The sequence below is a fragment of the Crocodylus porosus genome, unplaced genomic scaffold, assembly GCF_001723895.1.
Source record: "Crocodylus porosus isolate Cpor-Errol unplaced genomic scaffold, CroPor_comp1, whole genome shotgun sequence".
Taxonomy (NCBI): Eukaryota; Metazoa; Chordata; order Crocodylia; family Crocodylidae; genus Crocodylus; species Crocodylus porosus.
In genome coordinates this window covers 93661056-93680436 of record NW_017728906.1, presented here as the reverse complement: position 1 = coordinate 93680436, position 19381 = coordinate 93661056, and the positions used below count along the sequence as shown (strand labels likewise).

Here is a 19381-nt window from a genome sequence, read left to right as displayed (position 1 = left end):
CCCAGAACTGGATGCAGTACTCCAACTGCGGCCTGACCAGTGCCGCATAGAGAGGGAAAACTTTATTGGCAAAACTGAAGTTTCTATGGACCCCCCCAAGAACATAAGCAGTTCGCTGGGATCTCTGTGGATCATTTACTTTGACATAGTAGCCAAAAGTCCACTTGCACTAACTGTGATTTCAAATATGGCCATGTGGGACAGGACCTTTTAATTCCTGAACCTAGTTTTGCTTACTTTGTATTGTATAGCAGTAGTTGTAAACTGTTTTCTAGCGTCAATAAAAAGTGTAACTGGGTGGGGTAGGGGTTAAGGGGAGAGAGAGGAAATGAGAACACTTCAAAATGTACTTGTTTTCTTTTCCAGGTTTGAATTATTAGAGACTTTGAGTTTTGATTCTGTAAGGAGACGAATGAGTGTAATTGTTAAATCAGCAACAGGTAGAAATCACATTCTGTCTTTTTTTTTAGTTGTGTTTGTGATCTTTGTGATCAGCTTCAAATTTTACAACAAATCCTCAGTAATTATATCCTCTACATGGAAAAAAATGTGGAGACTTGTTTACAAATTAAGATTTGTTCATTTGTAAAGCATGTATTTGGGGGAAAAAATCCCAGAACATTGCAACCATACTAACTCTTTATTTTGTGTCTTTTAGGTGACATTTTTCTCTTTTGTAAAGGAGCAGATTCTTCAATATTTCCTAGAGTCAAAGAGGGCAAAATAGACCAAATACGGTCTCGGGTTGAGCGCAATGCAGTGGTAAGATTAAATATCTGTCTTGCAGTAACATTATCTTGGCCGTGCATGATGTACCAAGATGAGGAGAAGTTAAAGAATCTGTACCCCTATGCTATATCTGTCCATATAAGCCTTTTTGCGTTCCTACAGGTCATAAATATTTTTGACCAAAGCTGCCCCTATGGGGAACTTGCTGCCCACAGTGCTGAGTCCATGCTACCCATACATATTTTTTAACTCCTGCTTAGGTGATGTGACTCAACTGTAATACAGGCCAGTGCCTAATCATCAGGGACCCTGGTTTTCTTGATTAAAAAAAAAAAATCCCCAATTTTCAGATTTAAAAAAGTAACCCAAAATCAACATTTTTCCATGATTAAAATGAAATGCCACTATAGTATATAGTGTATACATCCACAGTAGTGCCACTATAGTGGCATTTCATTTTAGTCATGGAAAAATGTGAATTTTGGGTTACTTTTTTAAATCTGAAAATTGGGGATTTTTTTTATCAGAGGAAACCAGGATCCCTGCAAATCAGCACTTCAAAACCATTATTTGTTAGATATTTTTACATCATGGTTTTAACCAGCGCAAACTAGGAATGTGCACAGGTGTCTGTTGCTATGTATTACCCATAGATTGTTAATCAGTGTACAGTGGTGAGATTTTTCAGAAGCCACTCAACTTGAACTACTGTATTTACCCAAATCCAAGACAACTTCAAATTTTACAACAAATCCCCAGTAATTATATCCTCTACATGGAAAATCTATAAATTAGTTTTAATTTTCCATGTACAGAATCAAAGTATTAGAGGGTCATCTTAAATTCATCCCCCTGGCTGATAAAATGGTAGTAGGGAGGCAGGCACTCAGGGAGCCTTTGCCCTCCCCCACAAGTGCCTGTGTACCCTGGCCCTTGCACCCCCATTCCAGTGCCTGCAGTCCTGGCATTTGCACCTCCTGCCCTGCCCCTGCTGCCTCTTCCCTGCCAGGGGCCAGGGTCAGAGCTGCAATCACTGCATGTGGCTGGGCCAGAGAAGGGCTGGAGGCAGAGCTGTGGTGGAAAGTAACAGCAGTGGTTGGTGGCAGGGAGGAAGACTGGGGGGGCCAGGAGGGTACTGCAGCACCTACTCAAACGTCAGATCAGGGCCAGAGTTGGAGTTGCAGCAGGTGCCTATCTAACCCCCACCCTCTGCCATTTCTGTACTCAAATCAAAGATGAGGGGCCTGTTAAATGGGGGAGCAGAAGCACCTCATCTTGGATTCCAGTGAATAGAGTAGGTCTGTTCTTCAGTTGAAGTCAGTGGTAAAACTCCTATTAAAAACCCTACCCCCAGCATTTAGTCCTAGCCTTGATTGACTGCATGTCACTTCACAGGCTCTCAAGAGAAAGAAACCGTTAGAACATAATTAAACAGCAAATGTTCTAGTTATAGAGAAACAACACAACAATAATGCTTATACAAACATATTTGCTCCCTTAAAAGGAAATATAAGTGTGCTTGATTCCATGGGGAAGAAATCCCAACCTTGGTTTTACTTATAAGATAAGCTTAGGAGTTGTAATGTATTGGTTTCAGCTTTTAAAGAACAAAAGTAATTTCAGTGAAATGTGATTATTTGTCTTTTAAAAAGCCTTTGGCTTGTAATCAGAACTGACTGCATGCAAGTAAACAAGTATTACTACAGGAAGGTTAACATTATCTGCTTTTGTTTTAAAGGGATATTGGTTGCTCTTTAAATCTTCTTGCAAGAGCACATCACTAAGCTTTACTATATAAAACAATTGTCTATCTTCTGCAAGGATGTTTGGTCAGAGGTAAAGGAGGCTAATGAAACTGAAAGAACAATTTAACACATCATATACATCCAACTTCTTGTAAAGAACAAATCCAGACTCTTCACTTGTATTTCTTCATCATTGATAACTGCATTTAGGGCTGATTTCTAAATATAGAAAATTCCGAGAAATACTACAGACAGCAGATAGGCTCATCTGCTGTAATAAATAACGATCAGGAAACCAATTACATGACCTGTCTTTTTTAGATTGGTACAGGTAACTGTATAGAGAGCTGCCTTTTACTTGCTTGATTGAGCTTCTGTACTAACATTAAAATGCCTTTTGAAATATATTGCTTCTTACAACATTAGTTAGCTGGCAAATAAAACATTTCCTTATTTTGTTACAGACAAATGTTGAAGCAGTCTGAAATGTCTTTCCTACCAGATTTAACAGTCTAGTTAAGCTAGGACAGTCTGGTTCCCACTGGCCCTTCCTTTCCTTTTTTTTTTGTAAGGATCATTGAGAAGTTGTTGTTCATTTTGTCATTTTTGTCCCTTAGAACCTAGATTTTTTTCTACTGATGTTTAAGTTTTGGGTTAGTTGCCCAAAGATGTATGTCTAAAAAGAGCAAAACTATTTGTGTCATCCCAAAGACTGTATTCTTCAGGGAGTAGCCATTAATATGTTCTGTCTTTAAAAAAATGGAAAACTTAATTGAGAAGTGGTGTAGTTATAGTTAATTGCTCACTAGCAATAAAATACTTAAGAGGCTGTGATCCTTACTGTGTGGAATTTTTGGTTTCAGCAGGCAAAATGCTGCAGCCACGAAGTGCCCAGGAAAAGGTTGTCTTAATTCTTAGTATTCCTGTGATAATACCAGGAGCTGAGAGAGAATGTATGGTGCACCAATGCAAAGTATCTTAATACTAGTGGGAAGACCTCACAGTCCTTTGTCAAGGAACTGAATCACTGAGGTTTTTTTCAAGCAAGACCTGTTAATCAAAGCACAAAGTAAAATTACTGGATGTTGGCCGAGTCATCAAAGGAGGTTTTTAAATGAGGAAGCAATGTTAATCCATTTTTAGAAGGGGATCTGCGCATAGGAGAGTGAAATTTGTCCCTCTGTCTATTTCAGTCATCTTCACAGGAATCAGGTTCATCCTCTTATATGCACATTCCCTCCTAAAAAGGAGTTAATGTTGTTTTCTCATTTAGTGGCATTTCATCTCCTTTGATAACTGCCAATGTGTAGAATCTAGGTGAGTTTTTCATTCAAAACATTTTTTACTCAATTACTAACATGTTCATACATCAATTGCTTTGTTCTTTTCCCCTGGTTCATGCAGAGTCAAGCTTAAAGGTCATTTTGCAGCAGTTCTAATTTAAACCTTTTTCCTTTCTTTCTTTTTTTTTTTGGAATTGTAGATTTTTCCCTTTACAAAGAGCTCACGCTATGTACCTCTTTTCATCCAGTAAAATCTACTAATGCATCAGAATGCACATAGTCCAAACCATCATAATGCAAATCACTCTCTTATAGAACAGGATAATTTCAAAATTCATTGACAAACTCTTCTTCAATCTGTTTGGCATCCCACAGCAGGAACTGTCTTCCTTTCTTGACAGTACTGCCATTGTCCCTTCATTGGTTCTTTGTTCTTTCTGTATGAAGCTCAAGTGCACTGTCACTAAAAGCTTGGTTGAATTCTGCATCTTCTTATCCCTCTTTTACAATTTGCCCATTCATGACTGCTTCTTGTTCTCATCCACTTATTCCTTACAACTAGAATGACCTTCCTCTATTGTGCACAAAATCCATTTCTGTCACTCTGCTTTCTACCGCTGACTTTCAGTCCTGTGCTATCTGCTTCACTTTGCTTGCTTTGGTGTCAGTTTCAAAAATCACAACCTTTATAACATATACCAAGTCATATAACTTGCAGTATCTTTTTATCTTATTTCTTATTGGCCCTTATTTCCCTGCCTTTTTTTTAGTTACTTTCATTTTCTGTGTCAGACCTAGAATATAAATTCCTTAAAAACTGTTTCATTTTAGTTATTAGTAAGGCAAAGTTCTGCTACCACATGCATATGCAATGAAGATAATATCTGTCACTAAGAAAAAGAAAAATTTGCCATACTTGCATCAAAAATTATGCTTTTGTTTGTTTGTTTGTTTTTTATTATACTGCCTTCTGAAAGCTTGTCATCATTCAGCTTAATTTCAACCCAGCTCTTACTTGCTTTGGTGCATTTGTGTACAGGAAATTTTAAAGCTAAGGTACCAAGTAGAGAATAGATCAGGGGGTCCTCAAATCCCAGCCCACAGGCTGGATCCAGCATATCAAGAAGTATATGCTGCATTGGTATAGATCCAGCCCTGTTTACTCCCTATTTGGATGATCACAGTCTCTTTATCTGTTGCTCCAGGGCCTAGTAAAATCACTTTCCCTTGTTCTGCTAACATTCCTGTCCTGACCTAACATAAAGAAATCAAAAGGGCAAATCTTATTAATTGCAAAATGCTTTTTATTCTTGGAACTATCCTAATGTAAACTCCATTAAGAAAAAATCCCTGAAATTATTTCATGAGGCCAATGATATTTCTTATTTTGATGGTATTCTTAAGGAGGGACTGCGAACACTGTGTGTTGCATATAAGAAGTTCACACACAAAGAGTATGATTTTTTGCACAAGATGCTTCAGAATTCAATGCTGGCCCTGCAGGATCGGGAAAAGAAGCTGGCAGAGGCATATGACAAGATAGAAAAGGATCTTATTTTGCTTGGTGCTACAGCTGTTGAAGACCGGTTAGTATATGAGGGGTTCTTGTTTTCCTATTTGATTTTTTGGGGGAGATGAGAAGGGGAAGTGGGACCTATACTTTATATCAGATCTGATGAATTAAAAGTACCTGTTAGCTAAAGAACTGACTCTGACACTCAAAGATTTCTTCTCCTCTCTTGCACTAGATTTAGATACCTTTATACAAATGATTCTTATAGAATTCTTCCCTTTTTTGTATGTAAAGACACAAAAAATAGTCTAATAAATTAACATTGTTTCCGGTGCTGGCGCGATCGTGGAAAAGCTAACTTTTTTGCTGAGAACTCTGAGGAAATAGGGTGAATCATTAGAGCTTTATAAGATTCAAAGGATGTTCTCCCTGGAGCAGAGAGCGAACTTTATACTACCCAGCTCATTTAATTAAAAAAAAAAATTGACACTAGAAGTTTTGGGTCCCTTGGCCCCCTGTGGAGGAGGGGAACACTGTGGGATGCTAGAGGCCTTCAAAAATGTTCCTCTTTTTCTGAGGGTTGTTTTTTTAAGTTTTTCAGCCATTACTGAAGGGCTTATTTGGCTGTGCATTATCTATCTTGTGCTGTTTAGGGCACTTGAAACAGCATGTCTGTCCATGGCTTAAAACTTTTTACTGGCTGAAACCACGTCAACTTTGTGCCACCAGTTAGCACAAAAGGCAAGTCAAAGAGATATTTTAGTCCTTTGTTGCACCACAAGTGCTTAAATTTTGTGGTGGTCATGACCCTAGTAATCATTTGTGCTGCCATTTAGCAGCCTATATCTGTTCCTTTATGGCAGGAGAGTGCAGGCAGCTACCATGCCAGGCAGGAACTCACCCAGCTGTAGGGGCCCAGTCGTGTGGGAAAAAGACCCCAGGTGCCTTATCACCCCAACACAGGGCCTGCACCTACGATCGTTCCTCTGGTGCACATCTACAAGTAGAGAGGGGGTTAACTCCCATAAGGATTTCCCCCTCTGCTTGAAAACAGCACCCAAACATGGGGCACAGCAGGGAGAAGAGTACCAAGCCCTGGCATACGTATAATGATACCAAACCTTGAATCAGGGTACAAGGTGCAAGCTCTGACAGGGGACCCCTATGTGAGTTCCCCCTCTATCTTGAATGCCCTGCAGAGGGATTCCCCTGGAATAGCCAAACTGCAGGCACAGAAAGGGAAACCTTTTGGGGAGTTCTCCCCTCTGCACCTGCAATGCACACCAAAAAAATCCCCTGCAACGGGATTCAAGCATAGAGGAAGGAAACTTCCATAGGGGTCCCCCTCTCTGTATTTGTGCACTGACACAGAGAAACCCCCACTTTCAGACATACGCCCCAAGTCAGGCCATGGCACCCTTTTCCCATAGGATCAGGCCTCTAAAGCCCCAGGAGGGGCAGGGTCCCAACCATGCAGGATGACAGCCTTGGTGATGTCTTTAGATATCAGTGAAGTGGGTCAGCAACATATAGCAACACAGCTGATCACGCTCCAAAGAGCATGTCTGTTTCTGACATGTATGTCATCGGAAACTTTTAATAAAGACCCTGAATTTCTCATTTCCAGTCAGTCCGTCAGGATTTATTCTCAATTGATATCCACAGACTACAAGAAAAAGCTGCTGACACTATAGAAGCACTCCAGAAAGCTGGCATTAAAGTTTGGGTTCTGACAGGAGACAAAATGGAAACTGCTGCAGCCACTTGCTATGCCTGCAAACTCTTCAGGAGAAACACACAAATACTTGAGCTAACCACGAAGAAAATTGAGGAACAAAGTTTACATGATGTGCTGTTTGACCTAAGCAAAACTGTCCTTAGGCAAAGTGGCAGCTTAACCAGGGACAGCTTCTCAGGGTATGTAGAACGTTCATCTTTCAAACCAAAAGAACACTGGCTGAACATTTTATAATTATTTGAATGGTTGATAAAATAGATGAAGAGCTCTAGTGTGAGTTGTTGCATAGAACAAGAACTGTTGTGGCATAGAAATGTACATTGAATGTAGGCTTCAATCTTCACACTCTTCATCTTGGAACATTACTTTTTAGAATGTTCTTAATAGTTTAAAATATCTCTCTCCAATTATATTTTCCATTGTGAGAGATTGATCATGAACAACAACTATGATAATGGAACATACAAGTTATTTTTGTTTAAAAATATACAGAAAATAATACATTCCTATGTTAAGATTAGTGTACTCTGTGCTGCCCAGGTAAAACCATGCCGCTGTAGTATAATTAAGAGGCTGAGAGCACACTTATATGCATGTGGGACACAGCATGCAGACTGGAGGTTCTACTGTACCTTGTAAGAACTTGAAAACTTAGTGGTTTAAATATGAGGACATGGGAACCAGAAATCGTATTATAGGTACTCAGTGACTCAGAGGAAAGGAGGCGATCATGGGGAAGTTGGGTTCACCTGTTTGAAATGTGCCAGGGAGGAAAAGGATAGTTAGAGAGAGGGACAAATGTTATTTGGAAGCTGAAAATGGAAACATGTATGGACTAGGGCTTATTGAAATGAAAGCTACTGCAAAATAAACTAGATTTTGAATTTAAGCACTGTAGCTATCAGTGGATGTCCATTCCATTCTAAAAAAGGTTTGGGGGCTTATTAAACCTTATAGATGGGCTGTAATGCTTCCAAAGATTCTAACTAAGACATTTGGAGTATACCATGACTCAGTGAGTGGAGAGTAGCTTCTGAGCCTTCCAATTTTATAAGTTTAATACTATGTGACTTTCTTCTTTTTAAAAATGTATATGTTAAAGTTAAAAATGAGGTTCCAATGATACATTTTCAATTTCATCACAGTAAGAGAGCAAGTAATGTAATGTTTTGGCAGAAAATCCAGACATGAGTCTGGCTTGCTAACCATTAACTAATAGTTAATGGTTTTCCCTGTGTCTCATTACTTGTGTGTATACATATATTTGAAGTGATATATAAAATCAATGTAGTATATATAATAAGATATTGAACACATTTTTATTTTAAAAGAAAAACCCTCTTGTGTCTTGTCAGGAGCTCATAGGGTACGTTCAGTCAAACCTCTCAGATGTCTTTACTTGAAAATTCTTCATTCATTGGTTATTTCATTTTTCAGTTAATTTTGCATTTATATTTGTCTTATTTTAATCCCACTGTGGTTTCATCTTTGATATAAGCAATCCCTTGCACTGTTGGAAGCCCAGACATAGTAGCCTACTGCTATTAAGAACATGAATGAAATGTTCTGTGTTCTGTGTATCTACACAGTACATTATAATGTAAACATAGCTGAGTTAGCTATAAAATATCTAGCTTAGGCCTGTCAGCATGACTGTACTGCAGTCATAGGAGTGATGGCAACTTAAGTACAAACTTCTGGCTCATCTCCCAAGTACTAACACCAGACTTAAGTGTCTTTTGGACCCTTCTGTCAAACACAAAAATGTCCAGGATAACAAAAAACAAAGCTTGTTCCAACTCTGAGCAAAGACTTACTTCAGTGCGTCATTCTCTGCTTTGTGACCTGAGACCAGACCTTCCCACCCAACCTGAGCTTGCCACGCTTTTGAAAGGGGTCAGCTGGCACCAGGCTTCTTTGGCCCTTAAAAAATCAAACTCCTTCCTGCACTGAGTCGGTCTAGTTTCATCAGTCAAGCAAGGTGGTAAAATGGGAAAACAAATAAACCAGATGACCAAAAAATAAGTTAGAGTATTAAAATAAATTGTTAGTAGCAGAAAAGATAAGTTTTCATATTAAGTGCATTTTAATCTTAATACCATTCTTTCGTTAAGCCTCCTTATTCATAAGCGGGGATCCTAGTTTTTTCTAATTAAAAAAATCCCCAATTTTCAACTTAAAAAAGTAACCCCAAATCCACATTTTTCCATGATGAAAATGAAACACCAGTAATATATAAATGTATATATAGAGAGAGAGTGGCATTTCATTTTCATCATGGAAAAATGTGGATTGTATTACTTTTTAAATCCAAAAATTGAGGATATTTTTTATCAGAGAAAACCAGGTTCCCTGTTCATAAGTAAGTTAATGCTACAAACCACTGCCAAATCAAAACTCAAAATGATTTCACAGTAACTCTTAGTTATTTAACTCTATTTGCGTTTTCCCCCTCAACAGACTTTCAGCTGATATGCACGATTATGGTTTAATTATTGATGGAGCAGCATTATCATTAATAATGAAACCCAGAGAAGATGGGAGCTCGGGTAACTACAGAGAACTCTTCCTTGAAATCTGCAGAAACTGCAGTGCAGTGTTATGCTGTCGAATGGCGCCTTTGCAGAAAGCACAGGTTTGTTTCATTTGGTAATTATTGTTAACAGTATATCTGGGTAAATATTGAATGTTGTTACTTTTGTGTGATATGGAAATTCAAAATTGTTAGCATTCAATTTTCTAGACTTTAAAGTGGAAAAAAAAATAAAATTAGAAAAAGAATGAGAGGGGAATTTCTGTAAAAAGCAATTTAGGTAATGGCACATTAAAATGACACCCTACTATGCATCTGATTGTGATTTATGTGCATTATATTCAAGTTTGATGGCTCAAACATGCCGATTAATGAACATATTAAATAAACTGAACTGCTTCATCTTCTACTGATATTACAATGTACGTTGGAAACATGAACTGAAACACAAGAAAAGTTAAGTCCGAATAGAGCAAGTAGAGTCTATAAATTCTTTAAGCAGACAAGGTTCTTTGGGTAAATGTTGTATTTTTTATTAGTCCAACTAAATAGTTGGGAAAACTGTTCTGTACAAACTTTTGGGCACATACATTCTTTAATATGTTTACTATTTTTTGTTAGCATTTTTTGTTACATTAGTTTAAAAGTATTTTTCTCCATTACTGAAACATCTCAATGGCGTTAACATGAATATACAAATTTGCTTTACATGTTTCCAAATAAAAGGCTTATTTAATATGGGGTTTAGTTTGTAAAAAATATTAATACTTCCAGTGTAAGGAAATATAGTCTTTTTTTTAAAGACACTAAACTGTTGGAAAAGTCATATATTTTATCCAGCACTGAGTATTTTTGCCTTGATACACATGTACAGCATACATGCACATTCATTTAGCCTAATTAACTAGTCACTTTTATTTTAAACTGCAGGGGAAAAACCGTAAAGTCTTTAGTTTGAATAGACTTTTTTAAAAAAAACAGAATGTGCCTACAGCTTATAATAGGTCTACGATTGCATCTAGGATATATTTTAATTGAAAAGTATTCATACACAGAGCCTGTCTGTGTGCCTGTATGTACAGAGAATTGTTATGAAAAGGTTGTAGAAACTGGAAGAAATTGTTTGATACTATGCAAGAAGCTTTCTAGAATTAATGTTTACAGTTAATGTTGTTGATTTTGCTCACAAGAAAAGTTTTAAAGAGTTTTTTCCTACTTAAGGAGAGCAATTTGCATTTGAGAGAGCAATCTGGATCTGAGAGTACCTGATGATTTTTAATGTCTAGTAGTTGAGTTGACCAGGACTTTTTGGGTTTTTGATTTTCTTTTAACCATACTGCTTGCTAATTAATTAAATGCCAAATGCTCTATTTTACAAAATAGTCAAGCTATAGAAGTATCAAAGAAGAGGTTTTTAATGCTGGTTTTTTAAATCCAGATTGTAAAACTGATTAAATTATCTAAGGAACATCCTATCACATTAGCAATTGGTGATGGAGCAAATGACGTCAGTATGATTCTTGAAGCACATGTTGGTATAGGTAAGTTTACAATTTACATTGTAACTTCATAGTAATACAAATATACATGAGAAAGGCATTGTTTGAAAGAATTATCTGTTTTCTTAGGTTACTTACTATACAAACTCCAAGTAATTATATGGTATTGTGAAATCTAATAATAGTTCATTAACAATGCAGCATGGGCAGCAACTTTGCAGATATTTATGTATATCCTTTAATACTTCTTTTGTTTACTCAGCTTCTATCAACCCTTTGTTTTTAGGGGTCATTGGAAAGGAAGGTCGTCAGGCTGCAAGAAATAGTGACTATGCAATACCTAAATTTAAACATTTGAAAAAAATGTTACTTGTTCATGGGCATTTTTATTATGTGAGGATATCAGAACTTGTGCAATACTTCTTTTATAAGGTAGCGTGACATTTGTTCTTACTGTTTAATTCACACGCATATGTGATAATACCTAGCTATATGTGATATATACAATCAACTGTACAAAACAGTTATTCCATGGAGAGATTCTTATGTAATACAATCCCCAAGAGTTTTTGCTTATCATCACCACAGGTAAAATGTCTTTTATTTATGTTCACTGTGACCTTTTAATATGGTTAAAAGTAAACTTCCCGTTTTCTCCTTAATCACCTTCTCCCTCTCGGAAATTCCAGCACCTGCTTTTTCCCCAACATGAACAATTTCTAGGTTCCCTATGTGGTTGCCTTTTAAATCAAGTTTGAGGAATAGTATTGTTAAACTCCCTCCAAATATTGGGTGTGTATTGTGGGCTTATAGCTGCGTGATAGAGCATTTAACATTTTAAGTTCAATTGGCCGATATGGATGGAGGGGGCAGGGTAAAAAAACTAGCATCTGGTAGGGGTGTACCGGTAAAGATTTTGGGGGCCAATACTGATAGCCGATACTTAAGGAGGCGTATCAGCTGATACCAATCTGATCTCCTGTGCAGCTGCCACCAGCTGGTAAGTCCAGTATCATGGAAGGGGAGGGAGAAGGGAAGGGGAATAGGGGAGCAGATCAGCATCCCTGCAGTGAGGGAGGAGGCAGGTGCTGCTGAAGCAGGGTGAGGGGGTGTGGGGGCTGCAGCTTATGGTGGAGGGGTGGCTCCCTCTGCTGCTTGCTTCCCAGCAGGGGGCACCCTAAGGATCTGTGTGGGGCAGGGCGGGCTGCAGCCAGGGGAACGCAGGGCTCTTTTTGGCAGGGGCTGGGATGGAGTCAGAGCAGGTGCTGGCAGCACTGAGAGGATACTGCATCTGCCCCAGATTTTGCCGCCACTCTGTTCCCTTTACTGCTACCGTCTGGTGCAGCCCCAGCTCAACGCCTTGCCTCCACTCACATGCTGGGAGTGGAGCGGCGGTGAAATTTGGGGTGGATGCAGCATCCTCCCAGCACCACCAGTGCCCACTCTGAGCCCAGCCCCCACTGTAGATCCCCTCACAGCCCCCGCTGCAGCCCACCCCAGCCCCACGTAGATCCAGGGGGCACATGCTTCCCCCCCGCCATGCCCTCCCAGGGTACAAGCAGCAGCAGGAGCCACTCCCCCCAGGAGCCGCAGCTTCGGCCCCCACTCCACCTGGGCAGTGCCTGCCACTGCCCCGTCCCACACCATGGGGGGCATTTATCTGCTCCTCCCATGCCCTGCCCTCTCCCCGTCCCTTCCATCACACTGGACTTAGCAGCTGGCAGCAACTCTCCATGCTGCCGGCTGTGCTCCTCGCTGCCTGTGTGCTGCACTCCAGCTGCATGCAGCACAGGCATCTTTCGACCCAATTATCAGCCCCATCAGGCTGATATCCGATACAACCAGTTTTCTTTATATGTGTACTGATCCGACATTGGACTGATGTATTGGTACTTCTCTGGTATCTGGTTTATGTCCAAAATGACTGGCTAACGCTTGTTAAAAACTACCGTTGTTTATCCAGACTCATGCTTGAAACAGAGTGTAAACACTTTCTTCCTTAGCTTAGTTGTTCATTATGGACAAACATAGACTTGTAGCTGCTTCAAAGGGGAGAGGGACCTGCTGCTTAGGAACTGTTATCCTATAACTATAGCAAAACCGTTCCAATTTTAACCCTGCTTCATCCAGGGTTGACATTGAGGCAATTTAGCTTACTAGTATACAGGCACATACAGTATAACATTTATAGCATAAAAGCTGCTGCTAACTCCCAAGCAGGAATTCCTCCTCCTCCTCTTTTGAAGTGGGTACAAGTATATATCCATTCCTTGAGTCCTACTGAGGATGTCGTATTCTGTCTCCCATGTGTTCCTAGTCATAATTCATTTTTTCCATCTTGACAATTGATTTTCTTTTGTTAAATATAATTTTCCCTTTAAAATATTATTCTGTAAGTACTAAGAAACAAGAGTGTAAATGTCCTGTTTCAATAAATCTCTTAAGGCTTTTTTCTATCCTACTTAAAATATCTATACAGTGTGTGTGTGTGTGTGTGTGTGTGTGTACTGTTTATTGGCATTATACATTATTATAAATATGCACATTATAATACTATGAAATGTTTTGGTCAGACTTCCCCTAATAATGCTATTACTTTGTCTTCCAGAATGTCTGCTTCATTTTTCCTCAGTTTTTATATCAATTCTTCTGTGGATTTTCACAACAGGTTAGTCAAACATTCAATTTTTCTACTTATTCTAAACCTTTTTTAACCTTTTTTACTTAAAAGCAATTTGTCCTTATTCTCATTGCAGTAAGTAGGCAAGAAAATGACTATTTTGAACTTCTCTAAGGAAGAATATCATGTTTGGCTAGCACAGCTATCAGTGGTCATTGCAGTCATACTAATAAAATGAATTAGATGAATTTTATCAAAAAGCTCATGTTTATTTTTTGAGTCAAAGATATAATGGAAAACCAAGCTCAGAACTACTCATGAAAAGTGAAATCTCTGTGGAAAATTTGCAATTCAAACTTTGCCTTAAGATTTCACTCACCAAAAGGAGAAAGTTGTTTGAAGGATATGGATATGAAGCAACAGCTTGTCTTTAAAGTAGGGATGAGGGTGCAGGAGACAGCTGACTGGTTTCTAGGGTCCTCTGAAGCTGAGCCTGAGACCTCCTGCTAATGAAATCAGTAGTAGGAAAAGAAAAGCAAACACAAGGATTAGGGGAAAAGGGGGCTTGATTACCACAAATAATAAATCAGCACTCTGGAGAGGGCATAAACATCTTTCCTCTAAATTCTTGTTTCTTTGCTCAGCCGCTGCTGCTCTCAGTTACTCCGTGTGTCCAATTAAGTTAAACTAGTAGGTTATCTCCTCTCTCCTGATGTGAGTGGAAGAAAATAAATTAATGGTTGTAGAAAAAAGGGAGCATTCCTTCTACCACACACAAAGCTCCTGCAAGAGCAGAAACTGAGTGGAACTAGCTTGAGGTACACACTGAAACCTATCCAACATTTTATGAAGCTTTGTCTGATTAGCATGTGGTAATGGAATTTGGCTGGTAACGTTTCTCATTTTTTTCCTCCTAAATTGAGTGGGTTTTTTACATTTTAAAACAACAAGTGTTAGTCTCTAACTCAGCTCCACCTTCAGGCTGATAAGTAGCACTTATGTGGCTAACCCAGGGGGCTCTGAGTTCTGGCTCCTGCTGACACTGCTGTGTATCCATTTTATCCAATGTCTGGTAAAAGCACAATGCAGGAACACCATTGAGGGCAGATGATGGGACAAGAGTCAGAATCCAGCCCCCCCTGTTTTCCATCTCACTAAAGCATGCTTCCTCTGGGCACATCTTGGCTTCCTAGTATGCCAGTGTCATCAGGCAGCTAGAGGGTGCTATTGACTTTTCACTTCATATCCTGATGGTTAGGACAGTTTGCTAAGAATTAGGACATGTGGGTTCAAGCCTTTTTCCTGAGAGGAGCCTGGAACAGTGATTCTTATAGCAATTCATTACAGCCCCTCAGGCAGTGTTGTGGTTCTTTGTGGGATCATTGGAGTACAGTGACACTTCCTGCCATGGCACTGCCCATCATGCCCCTTCATTGTGTGCATAAGGAGGGTGGGAATGTGATGGCTGCGCCACAAAGAGAATCTTCAGTTGCCCAGTTAAGATACCTTTACAGCCTCTTGTACACAGCTGGAATAGAGCAAGAGCCACTCAGGCCACTGAGTGGTGTAGGCCACTCAGTTGTCAGCTGCAGAGCAATCTGGATATACCCAGATGGTGTATAACCACTAAGCCATTGTTCATGGATGACGTGGGGATTTTAATTCATGACTGCACTTTTGTGACTCTAAACAAGTTAAATCCTTCCCTTTAAATCACAATACAATTTTTTTTTGTTAAAAATACAGCTAATATAACACCTTTTTTCCCTATCTGCAGCCTTTATATGATACTGCATATCTTACACTGTACAATATCAGCTTCACTTCCCTTCCCATCCTTTTGTACAGTCTACTGGAACAGCATATTGGGGCAGACATGCTCAAGAGAGAACCTACCCTGTACAGGTAAAGCTAATAAGCCCCAATTTGTGTGACTATTTAGGTGCGATTCACTTATCATTCAGTATTTCTGTTGCAAAGGATAAGGACAACTTCAAATAACAGTCACATGTGCTGCACCTCAGATGCTGCAAACATGGTACTATTGTGATGTTTTGAAAAAGACTGAACATAAGATGCATGCATACAGTGTGCAATACAATACAGATTATTTTGCGTGTATATTATGTGTATGTTTAAATAGCTGTATATGCACTGTATTGGAATGAGAGCTAAGAATTGTAGAAGAATATTGCACCTATTCATTTAAAAATGTGTTAGTTTAGTATTTAATATTGTTCTTTACAGCTGGAGGGCAAACATTTTCTAGAAAAAACACATCATAACACCTATTTAAAATCTTTTTGTTTGAAATGGAGAAGAGACTGTGCTGTAACTTCCCCCTCTCTTTTCCCCTGAATCTTATCTTTGTTGGACTCCAGTTCCATCAATGAGCTCCTTGCCTTTTGCTGATATTAGTAGTATTTGGTGTAACTAAAACTTAGAGCTAGCTTCTATGGCAGCATCTTGTTTTTCACAGTAGGTACGTGTGTACTTGTTTTTCACTTGAACCTTTCATGTGCCCCATGGTCATTTTTGCTGTTTGCAGATAAGCCCAATATATTTCAGTCTGCCAGACACTATCAGGTATATGTGCTCCAGGATCCTTTCTGCAATGAATCTGACATGGTTGACTGCATACTGTTCACTATTGCAGTGCAATAATGCTAAGACTATTTTAGATTACTTGTCTCAGCCAACTGGATGGCTGTCTCTGCCAGTAAACAGCATTTGGCAGTCTACATTAGGAAGAGTGCCCAGTTTGATTGCTGGAGCTGCAAAGCTAGTGTATTATTTTGAGGGCAGTAATGGTGGATTAAGCGGGGAAAAAGATGGTTTTTTGCAATGGTAATACTGGTTTTCTAGAAGGTAAACATTTAAAAGTAATGTGAAATTCAGATATTTACTTCACAGTTGAATGAATGCTTATGTTCTAAGGGCAATACCATATATGGCCATTGAAGGCACAAGCACTTTCTTGCATTTAATATTTTTAACTAAAATATACATTTTTTTGGAGTGTGGCCTTTTTATCTATGTTTTGAAAGCACAGTATATCCAGTCATCCACCAGATATTCTTGTCTGAGCTTATTATCTTAAGCTACATGATACAGTTTTAGCTGTTCAGAGTAACACATTTTTTGGGAAAAAATACCATTGAGTAGAGTAATTTACTTAGGGTGAGACATTATTTAAATGGTCATAAGGCAGAGTTTTTAAAATGTGTCTGGGTGAAAATACTGAATGAAATAATCAATGTTGAAAAGTGAGACAGTAAAGAAGGGCTCATTTCCATCAGCTGTGTATACTTATATAATTCAGAATGACATCTGTACATGCACACGCACACACTCTACTGTCTATATCCAGTTTTGCTCTGAAACATTTATCATAAGGCAGATCCCAATTACCTGTGAATGAGAGCTAGGCACATACACATTTGTATGCAATGAGAGAATTTACTTCAGCAAATACTTTTGTTAAACTATCAGAGTTTCTCTAAGAAAGCATTATGTTAATACTCTTTGGGTAGAAGTGATTCCATCACAATGTCCTGATTTTTAAAGTTGCATTCAGTAGTTGTTTTCTTGTTGTACTCTTTGTCTTCACAACGTAAAAAGGAAAGAAAGAAAAGCCATGAGAGACCTCTAGTGTTCCTATTTATTACATATATTGGGTCATCAGTATGCAACGAAAACTTGTGTTTTATACAGGTCCCATCTCTGAGATCTAAACTGAACTCATGCAGCAGAAATACAGAATTTACTGTCAGAATAAGACTTGGCTGAACTATAGCCAGTAAGCAGTCATAAAAGTTTAGATAAGAGAAAGCAACTTAAGGAAAGCTTTGAATGTCAAAGTGGTAGAAACTTGCCAAATGTGAAGAAGTTCTTCCAACTATGTTCTTTTTATTTTTATTTTTTCTTCTTATATAATAATATGACTGCTTTTATTTCTTGGATTTTTTTTATTATAATCAATGCATATATCTTGTTTTACTCAGGGATATTGCCAAGAATGCTCTTCTGCGCTGGCGTGTGTTCATTTATTGGACATTTCTGGGAGTATTCGACGCTATGGTATTTTTCTTTGGTGCCTATTTCTTGTTTGAAAATACATCTGTTAGCAGCAATGGACAGGTTAGTATTGAGATCAAAATAGATGTGAGAAATAAAAAAAACCCTAATTTTTAAAACCTCAAATGTTCTGTCATCACTTACATAGGCTTAGTTTATTAAATTAAACCCACTGTTGTCACAAAGGCTTTTTTAGTAGACACAACACTTTTTTGTATATTTTTGTAAGTTAGAAAAGTTGTCTGTACTTAGCAAAAATAATAGCTAGTATATTGGTAACCAGCAGTATGTGAGCAGAAAATAGCTACATAGTGCCAAAAGTTGTATCTTAAATCTTGTATCTCCGTTAATGTAAATGATTAACATATTACTCATCAAAAGCTGGGTAATTAGACTTCTTTAATACAGACTTTTTTAAGATTGATATTTTGATACCATGGTGATGAATGTCATGCAAGAACTTAATAGAATGGAATTACATGAATTCTTCATAGTAGAATTACATGACTGTTTAATATTTTACTTTTTTTAAATAAACAATTAAGTCACATCTACCTACTTTACAGTGACATGAATACAAAGTTTAAGGACCTTTTGCATTTCATTTATTTACACATTAATATTTTTGGTCTATTTTATTTGTGTCTTGCTTTTTTTTTTTCCTTTTTGCTACTTGCTTCTCTTCCTATCCTCAGCTAATGACAGCCAGCACTCACATGGTAAGATTACTATGGTTTTGTCATGATGTGCATATTCTCTTCCCCTGTTCTTGAACTAAAGAACAGTTAAAATATTTTCTGCAAATATTTTTAAATATGACTTCTAACCTGCTTTATAGAAATATTAGTTGTTGCTGCCTTTTAATTTCTCAGAAATGTTAAAAAAGTGGTTGTATTAGCAATCCAGTAATTTTTTTTCTTTTTCTTCTTTTTGCTTTTGATAGTAGGCATTTTCTGTTTTCTTTTGCATTTTATTCCTTTTTCATCAACCTACTTTGTCTTATTGAAAACTTATAGGCAATTATTACAAATTATAATATCCAGTATTTCTCCAATTTGGTTTTTTTTTGGTTTTTTACCAATTGTAAGATAAACTTAAGTGTTCAGAATTTGTCTTTTTTAATTATTACTAAGCTGTTTAGAGACATTGTATGCAAATATCATGGAAATTGTGACATCTTTGAATGTGAAAAGCTAAATAAATATGCAAGTAAAATAATTTCTTACAAAGGTTACTTATAAATTTAAAAAATTCCATTCAGGTACTGCTGTATACTGCAGCAGTTCTGTCTCCCTTAACTATGTGCAGCTATTAAATGCTGAACTTTCTGTGTAGTTTCATTTTGGCACTCACAGATATTTTATCCTTTTCATAGCTGTCAGGATAACATAACCTCTTCCAGTTGCCAGCTGCAGTAATCTCAAAATTGTCAAAGTTATGTAACTATATTAATACTTAAACATCAAAATAAGCAGCCTAATGAGAGGTACTATATTTATTTGAAATCAGCAGAAGTTTGGGGAAACTTAGACCCTTTCATAGTTTCATAGTTAGTACGGATGGAAGGGACCTGAGCAGATCATCAAGTCTGACCCCCTGCCATGGCAGGAAAGAATACTGGGGTCAGATGACCCGAGCAAGGTG

The 19381-nt window shown here is 38.0% G+C and overlaps 1 protein-coding gene across 4 annotated transcripts in view; it reads left to right on the top strand.

Annotated features, from left to right (window-relative positions):
* ATP11A (ATPase phospholipid transporting 11A) overlaps positions 1-19381 on the top strand; it is a 228783-nt gene that overhangs the window by 187373 nt on the left and 22029 nt on the right. For all 4 annotated transcript variants that reach the window (XM_019529645.1, XM_019529644.1, XM_019529647.1 and 1 more), the window contains 10 exons: positions 367-440; positions 659-762; positions 5162-5343; positions 6936-7187; positions 9469-9643; positions 10980-11082; positions 11327-11472; positions 13649-13708; positions 15438-15565; positions 17665-17800. In XM_019529645.1, coding sequence (XP_019385190.1) covers positions 367-440; positions 659-762; positions 5162-5343; positions 6936-7187; positions 9469-9643; positions 10980-11082; positions 11327-11472; positions 13649-13708; positions 15438-15565; positions 17665-17800 — 1360 coding nt within the window. The remainder of the gene's footprint in view (positions 1-366; positions 441-658; positions 763-5161; positions 5344-6935; positions 7188-9468; positions 9644-10979; positions 11083-11326; positions 11473-13648; positions 13709-15437; positions 15566-17664; positions 17801-19381) is intronic.